This window comes from Fusarium subglutinans (genome assembly GCF_013396075.1).
Source record: "Fusarium subglutinans strain NRRL 66333 chromosome Unknown NRRL66333_c0000323, whole genome shotgun sequence".
Lineage (NCBI taxonomy): Eukaryota > Fungi > Ascomycota > Sordariomycetes > Hypocreales > Nectriaceae > Fusarium > Fusarium subglutinans.
In genome coordinates, this window is record NW_023502386.1 from 3,432 (window position 1) to 15,051 (window position 11,620).

General features: G+C 46.5%; 3 protein-coding genes across 3 annotated transcripts; 2 read left to right on the forward strand and 1 right to left on the reverse strand.

Annotated features, from left to right (window-relative positions):
- Positions 1 to 3,009: 3,009 nt before the first annotated feature.
- On the forward strand, positions 3,010 to 4,166 carry FSUBG_13265 (uncharacterized protein; the record flags this gene model as incomplete). The annotated part of the gene is made up of 4 exons (XM_036678138.1): positions 3,010 to 3,034; positions 3,192 to 3,523; positions 3,563 to 4,085; positions 4,132 to 4,166. The coding sequence occupies 4 exons, from the start codon at positions 3,010 to 3,012 to the stop codon at positions 4,164 to 4,166; spliced, it is 915 nt and encodes a 304-aa protein (XP_036531256.1).
- An 880-nt stretch (positions 4,167 to 5,046) lies between these two features.
- FSUBG_13266 (uncharacterized protein) lies at positions 5,047 to 6,665 on the reverse strand (the record flags this gene model as incomplete). Its single annotated transcript, XM_036678139.1, has 7 exons — positions 5,047 to 5,051; positions 5,210 to 5,252; positions 5,321 to 5,336; positions 5,393 to 5,517; positions 5,652 to 6,374; positions 6,439 to 6,536; positions 6,590 to 6,665. The coding sequence occupies 7 exons, from the start codon at positions 6,663 to 6,665 to the stop codon at positions 5,047 to 5,049; spliced, it is 1,086 nt and encodes a 361-aa protein (XP_036531257.1).
- Positions 6,666 to 8,638: 1,973 nt separating this feature from the next.
- FSUBG_13267 (uncharacterized protein) lies at positions 8,639 to 10,023 on the forward strand (the record flags this gene model as incomplete). Its single annotated transcript, XM_036678140.1, has 4 exons — positions 8,639 to 9,027; positions 9,081 to 9,207; positions 9,261 to 9,339; positions 9,395 to 10,023. 4 exons carry the CDS (start codon positions 8,639 to 8,641, stop codon positions 10,021 to 10,023), a joined length of 1,224 nt encoding a protein of 407 aa, XP_036531258.1.
- Between the last annotated feature and the right edge of the window lie 1,597 nt (positions 10,024 to 11,620).

The window sequence follows — 11,620 nt, forward strand, 5'->3', positions numbered from 1 at the left end:
CGTGTCTTGTCTTCGTCGGTTGAATTCTCTGCGTCCACAACTGCCAGAAATTTTTGCATACATTCTTCTACGTCCTCGGGCAGTAAACCAGGAACTGAACTTTCAGAGTTAGCATATCCTTGGAGAATCATGAGCAGTCGTTGTCCATATAGAATACTGACCTGAGGATTTCGGTTCTGGTTTATTGGCGGGAGTAGGCTTTTCGCTGTTCTTTTGATCCATGTCGACGGTCGACGCGCGAGGAGATGTTTTATAAGGTTAAGGCTTTCGAAAGGTGGTGCAAGGTATGCACGTCCCGGTGACAGTTTGCGGGCAAAGGGGAATATTATAGTATGGGAAGGTGTTCAGTGTTAAGCCTCCAGTAGACTTGTCTACGTAGGTGATAAGTTGAAAGGAGGAGAAGCGATTCTTTTCCCTCCATTGAATTTATAAATTAAATATTAGATTGCCAATGCCTGGCAGTGATTCACTGTAGCTTCAAAGGCCGGCTACGTGCCAAAGAGTCCTGGATATTTATGTATACAAGGAGCATTTAAATTACAAATTTCGTTTACAAATATCATTCCTCAAATATTCATCTCTAATAACCCTGCTTTTCGTTTTCCATCGATGTCACTACCTTCTCCCAGTGTCCCAGAACATTTACTGACCGTGATACTAGTGTAGATACCTAAACTGAGACAACAGCCACTTTAGTATCCTTAAAGTCATCCCCAATCGAGTTTACACCTGGGTCTGTCCTGAATCTTGCCTGTCCATCGCCGACATGAGCGTTGCTCCCGTGTAGCACATGAGAGAACCAATCGTTGACGAAATGATGGCATTCATGGAAACAGGGTCCTACCAGCTAGATAGGGTAATTAAGATTATACTATTCCTCAAAAATGAGAGACCGCCATAGAGGTCGTGGCTGAACTGACTATCTGAGTCATCGACGTGGATCAGGAGGAAGCTGAGATTCTTTCGGAGGTTCGCGAGTTCCAAGAGCTTGGAGTCAAGGGGTGGATTGGTGATGGTGCAGTTGGGGTGGGCCAGGGTTCGGACAACAAGAAACCTCGAGACTCTGAACAACATAAAGACTTAGGAAGGATCTCTATCCTAAGTCATACAAAGATTTAGGTAAGTTTAGGATAATAAAGTGGATCCTTAGACTTGTTATTTCTAAGTTATACTAAACTTACCTAAGGCTTCTTGCCGCTGCCCTGATGCGTGAAGGAATCATCAAGCTTGACATTTCGCAATCAGCCGTCATTGTCAGAGAATTAAAGATATAGAACATCAAGAACACCATCTAACAGCACATAGTCAACACTATCAGATTTAGATGTGCCTGTGCGCCTATCTCGTCTGTTATTCTTACAGACTTGTATCATCTTCTCAACTAAGGTATTGTAACTCCCAAGCCAAAGTGGAGGGCGTCGCCTAAACGAGAAGCAATCTGCTCGAACCTCATGGAGACCCCCTCAAGATTCTTCACATACAAAAAGGCATTATTCAAGTATAAGGAGGTTGCAAATATATTGCACCTAAGAAAGTTCTTGTTCGAGGCGAAACGCGGAAGGGGCCCGGACATAGCTAAAGCACTCTTTACTAGCAAACTGATCGCAGGTAGGAAATGGTCTTTCTGTCCCCAGTGAACTTCCTGCTCTTGTCTTGCTATGGCCGAAGTCATAGAGCATTAGGTAATGGCAAAAGCGGGGAGGTTATCCGGGTGTTCAATGGCTATGCCATCATGGCAGGCTCCTTGCCTGGCTCCTAGAGAATGCCGAAGTCAATGGCATTTCTGATGTGTGGAAAAAGAACATTACGGCCAAGACCGAAACGATCCCTCACGATGACATCGATATAATTGGCCGCGAGAAGACTTGAATTGCTAATCCTATGATTGATGAAGCACATAGTCTATACAGGAGGCGAGATAAATTAGCAACATAATCCAAAATTTAAAAGGACTAAGGTAAACTAAGAGCAATATAGTAGGTCTTAAGACTTATTGCCTGCCTATAATATGTGTTAAACTTGTTTGAATCTTTTTTCCATTTCAGGTAGAGGTCTTATGGCCGCGCCTTGCTCCTTAAGAATAATCAGTCGCCCGATATTCACCTGTTTCTTCAGCCCCCAATTTGATCTTCGTCGAGATTCCTAGGGCCAAGCGAAGGAGCTCGAATTCGAGATAGAGATTGCGGCCAGTCGATTTGGCAGGCTGTTGCAAACACGGTCTCTCAGGGAGGATCAATCCCGCTCGCCTGTGTATCATTTTCCGCGGCCAGAAATCTGGCAATGAAGGATGCAAACCTGAATCAACTCTGGTAGCAGTAGTTAAGAAGACCTTACCACCAATGAAAACCAACTTTATGTTCACTCGAGTAATATTCATCGCTGCATCCTGGTAACAGTTGAAAGCTCGAGGACTCCGTCTAACCTCTCTTGCGTATCTCCGTGGCGAATTTCTTCGAACTTTTGCGTTGAGAGCGACTCTCTCCATCTCAAGGATGACCTTGTAGCACTGTTGTGAATTTCTGGGTTATTACACTACAAAATGAGCTCCTCGTAGAGCTCAGGTGGTATTTTCAGAGCTCTAAAGCGAGCAATAGTAAGGTTCATCAGGGTGATAATTATTGCAATCAAAGGATGGCCCCGATCTGGAAACCTGGGAGTCTGAGAACGATGTTTGAAGCTTTTTTTGTTAGAGAGATAAGCCACTCGCTCGTGGATGCTAAAGAAGTGAAAATCAGAGCCGCCTAAGGTGAGATGTGGTGAAGAGAGAAATTACGAACGACTTTCTGGTTATCAGCTCTTGGCAATGATTCACTGTCACTGCTATCCCTGGACAGTGATTTAAGCTGGCCCGTAAGATGTTTATAGAGGATCTTTGCTCACTTCCTCTCTCTTCTTTCTTTCACCTCTACATCTCTAGGCTAAGAGATCTATCACTAGGCAGTTGCCTGGTATTCAATCCACTTCTCTCCTCCCAAAACAGAGCATTTCCCTTAACAAAACAAACTGGACATGAAACCGCCTGGTTTTACTACACGTAAGTACTGACACACGGCTTCTCTTTCATGACTTGACTGACTTTCAAAAGGCCAGCCTAGCTTTACAATTGACAACATTGCCCTAACCACACCGATTTTAAATGTCAGCATAGTTTGTCATTCCTATCTGTGTTAACTACCTAATCAAATGCAAAGTCGCACTGGCCGACCCAGCTACTATCACTCCCGCTGAGTGGGAGTCCCTCAAGAATGATGAGACCGCCGCAGAGGCCGGGCCAGTCAATCCAGCGTCTTCGTTACTGTCTTTATGTATGGCATTGGCAGTATACGATGAGACTGACTCGACCGATGACTTGCAGGGACTCCTCACGGCTTCACAATTTGCAAGAGGCTCTTCGAAGCCACGTACCCTTCTGGATGAGAAAAAAGAGAGCTACTGGGAGTGTATCCGACAGCCTTGGGCAAGGCGAAATGGAACAGCAAGACGCCCACAGACCGCTCGAGGCCTGTGGAGTGGGTTATTTGCTGTAAAGTTTCTTGGTGTCTCCTGATCTAACTATCGGTAGGAGTTATGGCCACAAGCAATGAACTTCCTCGCCGAGGGAATCTTAGCTGCGGAAGCCATCGCCCAACTCGACAAGGGCCTATGCATAGGAGCACTCTGGCATCTCACCAAAGTCTTGCCTGATACCTTATATCGCCCATTGATTTTCCAGTTTTGTGAGATGGCGTCCAAGATGACATTCGATGATGACAGATCGTTACAATCAGCCATCCTCGACGCGTGTGAGATGACCGAAGGAATGATGGGCAGTCCATTCCCCACGGTTAATAAAGTAGCGTCATTAAGTGCAGATACAACACTCTACCTTGGGTCTGCTAGAGTTTCATACGACGATCTCATTCTAGAGTCACTCGATAACACGATTGAAAGCCTTCGTCTCGATTGTACAACGAACGAACAGGACACACCAATGAGTTCCGCCACACTGATTGCCGACCCTGCAGAGACATCGGATGTTCACATGGCAAGCGAGTTGGTGAAACTCAAGATTCAAGCAGACACGATGAAAATGATAGCGCCATTGCGTTCCTGGCGTGACTACAGGACAAAGAGATCACACTGCTATCATAGACAAGTTCACTCAAGGGACTTCCGACGCCATGTGATTGCTGAAGCACCGGCCTGGAAGAAAGGAGAGTCTAGTGGGCGTTGGGAAATTTGGCATTGCGGCATTGTACAGGTCGGTATGTACGCTTGCCAAACGGCATCAACTGTGTTTGTTTTGGTGGATATGCATGTTTCGGAGTCTGGTCAGGCTGAGAAACGGTGGTTATGTTTAATGGAGTTTTGCTGTTTGTATTATATATGGCTGTTTCCTCATCTCTCAACACACGTTGCTGGTCACTGGCTGTGTGTGCCTTATGACAAGACTGCCTTCTCCTGCCCGCGCTGCTGGTTGCTGACTATTCTGAAATCATCCGTTGATGCTCATATATAATTTTCTGTGGTTGGCTGCCAGACCAATCTTCTTTCGAGGCCGGATTCTCTCTTCTGTTTGCCTCGTCAAGGTGTGCAGGCTTCACCCACGTTACCCGACTTTTGTCAATTGTGTCCAAATAGGCCTCGCGACTGTGGTCGGAAATGCGTTTGTTGACCTGGATAGGCAGTTTGTTTTCTGATGCCCAGAAAAGGGCGTCAACTTCAGGGTCCTGAGGAAACCAGCGCAGGCCCCGGCGTGTGACCAATAGAGAATGGCCATTATGCTGTGTCGACGCAAGGCGTACAATAAGCTCGCAACCTTACTTGTACTTGGAAATAAGGTCTTTGAGGCCCTGTTGACAAGATATTTGGTATCAAATCTACCACCAACTTGGTTGTGCGGTGGAATGATGCTTGTGTGATGGAGTCCGCACAGCCCCAAGCAATTTATCAGATACAATTACCAATCGCATATTCATTCATTCATCCTGGAGATTTCGTGTCCGCCAGAAACCAGAGGTCTCTATCCTAAGATATCTATCCTAAGTTATCCTAAGTTATCCTAAGTTAGCCTAAGTTATCCTAAGTTATAGAGCCTAAAATATCCTAAGATGGACTAAATCTACCCAAATCTATCTGTATTATAGGATCAAGGTCATAGCCAAGGCAGCGTAGTGTAGCTAATTCCTCCAAGCGACTCAGATGGATCTCGGACGGGAAATGGACATACCGTGACGCCTTCCTTCGGGCGCAAGCCTGGCGCCAGGTTGGCACTATTACTTGTAGGGGCATGTCATGTCAAATACCCAGCATCAATTTACAGACAATAGTATATACTTACAAGGCTATCAGGTAACCTACGTCATGTATTCGTAGCTGTTCATCTATATAAAAGAGTCGTCATTGTAATTACAGCTTGGATTCATCTACCTCATCGTCCTCACCAAAGATGTTGAGAAATGAGATGTGAACTTCATCAGTCAAGTCGCTTGCCTGTAGACTGCGTCCCTTCTTAGAAAAGGCTAGACGAGAACATTCCTAGGAGACCATTAGTATGATGCTTGGGGACCATAGAACTCCGGGGTTCGCCTCTGGGGGGGGGGGCTTAAGGGAGAATGGCAACCAGAGGTGACCTCTATGGTTTTGAGTCAGAAAAGGGGCAAAAGACATACTCTTGTGATAGCAGAGCCACCGAAGGCTGCGAGCCCAACCAACTCGTGCTCGCCGATGGGGTCCTTGCCAACATCCCACAGACGGTCCAGATAGGCTCTCCTCCATCCCAGAAATGTGGCAATTGAACCAGTCAGAGTATCCCCCTGTCCACCACTCCTCTTCTTACCACCTTCAAGGTCCACAGTCAATGTCGTTTCGCCGTTGGAGATGTAATCCTTGGCACCCTTCTGAACCACTGTCACACCCTTAAGAGTTTTGGCCAGAGCCTCAACACGCGCGGTCTCAGGCGCATTGTCGTCGACCTTGACTTTCAGTGCGTCGCACAATTTGCCGAACTCGACAACGTTGGGTGTCAGCACAGCACCGTCGTAACCGCTCACCAGCTCGGGCTGCGTGTGCACGATCACCAGAGCATCAGCATCCAATACAATGGGAAGCTCTTGCTCGCGAGCGGCGCGGATAACGCGGGCGACAGTAGCATGCATCAGAGGATCACGACCCAGACCAGGTCCGATGACGAGGACATGGAGGCGAGGCAGTAGGTCTTTGATTTGAGCCGCAATGTGGTCAGCATTGGACTCGGGGTCCTTGGAAGCATTCCAAGCCGCAGGCTCGTGTTCCTTTTTGGCGTTTTCACTCTGTCGCATCAGCGGATGGACCATGAGGTTTGGCGAATACGACTTGATGACAGTTGCTGCTGCTGGTGTGCAAATGACATGCGACTATATGCGAGAGCCATGGTTAGCCAGAACATACCATCGAGAAAAGTACGAGAGTATAAATTACCAGATCAGAACCCAGCCTTGCACTCGCCATGGCCGAGAAGTAGGGTGCGCCTGTATAATTTTCACTGCCACCGATGACGGCGACTCTACCCAACTGGCCTGTTCTTGCGTCAGTCTTCAATCACACAGAATCAGTGCTTTTAGAAACAAACCCTTGTGAAACTTCTCTAGCATTGGCGGAATCATGCGCCGCACCTTGGAAAGGACCTCTTTTGTAGCAGAAGACATTTTTGGGCCAGATTCTTGAGACGACATCGCAAGAGACTTATGTGATGAGAGAATGAAAGTTGAGGCTGAGACGTTGCAAGGAATTGAGATGTATCCGTGAGTGCCGGGGTGTTAATTACCTAGATCAGATCAGTTTTACGGACAAGGTCCAATGCGTTGATTGAAGAAGAAAAATATGTGAAATGACGCAGCTTTTAATAAAGAATCGCAAGAAAATCGGCTAGATTTTATTTGACCGGATTCCAATCGATCGGAATCGATGAGGTATTGCCAGCGTGGTGTTACAACATATGATGTCACTTTTGTAAGCACCAAACTCCAGGTGCTTTGTTCAATAAAAATTATCCCAGGCAAATACCAAATCATTGACGGGTCCTAAGTTTGTGAGAGGATTGAATTAGACTATCTACAAGACGTACGTAAGTGAGGTATCCATGGCTTCATTCAACCGCGGTTATAGCGGTGGCCTGAATCCGAAGCCCTTCATCAAAGACAGTGACAAAGAAGAACTTGGGATTTTTAGAGAAGCACTATTATTTGAATCCGCTATTCCTAGCTCACTCGTCGATAGTTCATCCTCCGAATCCCTAACGAACAAAGTGAGCCTTGATAGAAAGATAAATAGACTTGGGTGAATTCAGGCTATTTTAGGATATCTTGGGATGAGATCTCATTGCTTTGCATTAATACTAGCTGTAGAACAGGTGCATAAACTAGTATTAGTATCGATCAGAGGCTGGTGTTATAATGAACATGGGTCTCTTATAGTCGGGAAACATCTCTCGAACATCTTCGAGCAGCCGATCTACCTTGACGTCGGATTCTTCTATATCGGGCCATTTCACTACAATGTTCCAAACGTCACCACTTTATAAATCTTGAAGCTCAGCCACGAATTTGACACTAAATATGGCAGAGTATTCCGTCCTTGAAGCGGAGGGCCAAAGTCAACCAAGGGCTGTCGACTAGGCATCATGTGCCAGGTGGAATAGTGCATTGGCACCCGAGGGCATATGTTGAGGTTCAGATAGAGAAGCGGCAATGGGGTGTATCAAATCAAGGAGTAACTCAATCTTACAAATTGCCTGGGAGCGAAAATGAAGAGGTTTGTGTGCTAAAATGGATTTGCGCTTAGATGGATGGCGAGTTGGCAAGAACAGGTGTGCAGCAACTGCTCGGTAACTGACAGAAACCACCAGATAACATACACCTCTATTTATGAAAACAGTGGGCCTTCATATGAGAGCTTTCGCAAAAGGAATTGAGATAGATCTAGATAAACACCTGAGCAGCATATCAGTTTTGGAAAGTTACGATCTCTTGAGCGGCCTATCCATGGATGGGCAAAGCTGTTTGCCGAAATGACACAACGTGCTTCTTATGTAGCGCTTATTGTTCTTCCATAGGCTGTCAGCAGTAAGTTATATGAGTTAATGTCTTTCTCAAAACATGGTCAGCAAACTTGTTACATATCAGGGGTACGTAGATATCTATAAAGAAGTTCAGTGTTCGTTCGGTTTCCTTCTTACGTTAGTCAATCAGGACTTCAGATCATCAAATGTAAAACTCATGAGAACTGAACTTTTAAGAGTTTCCTAAAGCAAAACTAAGGCCGTGTTTTGTCTTGCGCAAACAGTACGTTGGTGCAGCAGGTATCCGCTCGAGGGCGAATCACAATAAGACGGGTGCTTGAGCGACAGACGGCTGGCAGCTGTTGGCGGTCCTCGCAGCCAGGCGGAAACTGTTTATGATTCAATTTCAGCGCCCTGGTTCAGTTCTGTTCTGAGTTCCGTGCGACTCGGACCTCACACAAAAGTGTTATTGTGCATCCTTGGAGTGTATCTTTCGCACAGTTGGTGCGCTCTTACATGCGCTCACTTTCTTTCAGCTGGAAAGTGCCCTGCCAACGCTCGCGAAGCATCTTATTCCATCCCTTCTGGATTTCTCTCTCTTTGCATTACTAACTAATCGTCATGGAGCATGCCTCCATAGATGGGCGGCGAAGGAACAAAACATCAGTCCCGATTCTTTATCCGTCGCGCAAGTCAGAGACAGATGCAGCACCCTCCCTTCGACCAGCCTCACCTCCCAAAAGTAACCCATGGGCTCCAGCCAAAAAGCCTCGGGTCAATACTACGGCGGGAATGTTTCCGCCTCTGCCTAAGCCTCGAGCACCATGGTCGCCGGTCAAAACACCTACTGCCAGTATGTCGAGGGCCTCCTCGCTTTCTCCAGGCAAAAAGAGGTCCATAGACGATGCAGTATCGGGTGCGTTCGGACCTGGATCAACGTCCCCTTCCTCCATCACGTCTTCCTCATCTCGCCATATTTTTGAGGCTGCGGCACCACGAGCAACCTCAAAGTGAGCTGATCCTTCTCTGTGTCCGCCTAGTACCATCAACTGACCGCCTTTAGTCTATGGAATTGTCCTTTCGGTGCTGATGTGGTGGTACGGTCGGGGAACTTAAGCTTTCGAGTCCATCGCAACATTGTGGTACCTCAGTCAGGCTGGTTCCGCGATAACCTGCCACCACCCAATGTGGTAAGTGTCTTCTCTTCCGTTAAACTTGTCATTATTCGAACTGAAAACTTCAGGATGGCTCACCAGTTATGGTGACTGTGGGCTTCGCTCCTGAAACTGTCGCTCATTGTTTGCGTTTCATCTATACCGATAGTACGTGCTGGACTCTATCCGAATTAAGAGAAACAGGAGCTGATACGTGTGACAGAAGTTGAGATTTGCGACATCGATACCCAAAAGCCCTGGAACGCTGCGCATATTCCTTGTTGTGTCTTGGCGTATACCACTGCCGTCTACTTGCGTATGGCGAAAATGACATGCCATCTTCTTCGCGTGATCGAGAATACTTCCAGTGAACTTGGAGCTCTAATACGTAGAGACCATATCTCTCAAAAGCTGGACTGTTCCCAATGGGTCCAATTCTCATGGCACTATCAGAGGGCCTTGGATATCATCGTTCGGGGACAACCTCAGAAGCTGATGGTGCCTATGAGGCTAGCTATGGCAAGCATCCTCGATGCTGTGCTCTTCTGGGTGGTACGGCATCCTCTTTTTGCCAGCGACCTGAAAACGCCGTGGCAAAAGATTCTGGAAAATAGTATGCATGATATTGCCGAGTATAAGCAGCTGTGCCGAAGCCCCAATCTATTCAACAGTCCGTTGCCAGATGAGTTGGCATTGCTGGAGCTATTCGAACAAACGAAAGCAGAAAAGGAGTCACCAGAACCTTCAAAGTCAGTGGGAACACAAACAGAAGACGATGGTTCTGACCAAGGATTGAAGGGCCAGAGAAGCGATTATTCTTTCACTCAGCGCGAGAGACGAGGATCGCTGTAACTTTCGACTTATTTGCTTGCTTGAGGACTTGAGAATGAGGCAACATGGTATGTTCTTTTTCTTAGACTTCTGGCTACGACGAACTATAATGTAGACAAGAGAGTTAGAGCCATTCATGACCAGTGGCGGATATTAGCTATTTGTATTCGAGAAAATAAACTAAAGGCTGGTGTTGGCAACGAGTTCCCAGATAGAGTAAGAAACTCTATTAGGTCGGCCCCTGGTTGTATTCCATTCCAGGTAGACCCAGGCTATTAGCTCAGAATTCAGCTACGCAACGAGACTCGAAAGTACTTTGCAGCTGCTGTAACTTAGCAGATAGCCAAGGACATCAGAATCCCAAGACCAGAAAGAGTATTCAGATGGAACTTGCAGCTGCGCGTGCGTTTTAACGCTACCGATACGTTGGATAGAGGAGAGCGAATGCACTGGCAGCAACTTCTCCTAGGTACTTAGACAGAGAAGACTGCATCGTCGAACGCTTCAGTGATCCTTTTGGTGAATGTTACTCGGCCCTCGCCTCGGGAAGTAGGAAAATATAAGACTTGAGACGATGATGCTATAATAAACTTAGTAAAGAGTCTCTTAAGTTTAGAATAAATTGTCTATGTCTTTTCATCACTGAGGATAAAGGTCCTAAGTTTCCTTGTCCCCCTTTCCCGCCTTATCCTTCTGCGAGCATACTGGAGATCATCCTATGGTATTAGATATAGGCTTGCTTGATATTTGTTGACTGTCTTTTTCTATCAGTGTCTCGGTCGCCAACAAAGAAGTCAGAATACCAGTAATACTTCTTGTAATTCCCGTGTGTTTTAACTAAAGCCAGTGGTTTCAAGCTACGGACGCCATCCTGTCAATTTTGGAGAACAAAGAATCTTCTTCTTTCAGCATTGTCTCCGAGGAATTGCACAATGAAACCAGACTCCATTGGGCCCAGATGTACATGTCTCGTGCTGTCGAAAGATTGAACATTCATTCAAGGAGCATGAGTTTTCAGATATTCTTTGACAGGAGTTTATCCTCATTCTCAGCTAAGCATTCGCCATCGACCAGGACAAGTCCCGTGCTATCACTATGAGTTGGCAACCACATAGTAGAAACTCTCGGTGACTCTTACGTGGATGTTTTTCCAAGGTCCCAATCATTCTCTTGTTCAGTAAAGTCGGCTTCGGTCAATCCTGTGTCCACAGCCGCGAAATTGAGTCCGGCTCTTGAAGACTGTGGTTGTTGGGTGGTTTCACTCGTTTGATCTTGAACCCGGCCCCTCCTGGCTTTACCGTGTTGTAGGCCAACCCCGAGTGACTAAATGCGCAGTGTTGTGTCTCGTCATCTCTGATCAAGATCAAAAAACAAGGTACGTTGAAGTCGATAACGTGTAGCTGGGTGGCGTGTTTCCTGTTTGAGTCGCCCAACTTGATGTGTGTGAATAACAAGATGTGGTCGGGAGTCGAAAAAGGAGAAACGTCTTAGTGGTATTGTTAGAGGATACCGCCGAGAACAATAAGCAACTTAGAGACAATAGGCCAGGAGAGTGGCCTGTGTGAATGCCGGAGGAGTGGGGTTGAAGAAGAAGAATGAATAAAGGAGACATTCAGGA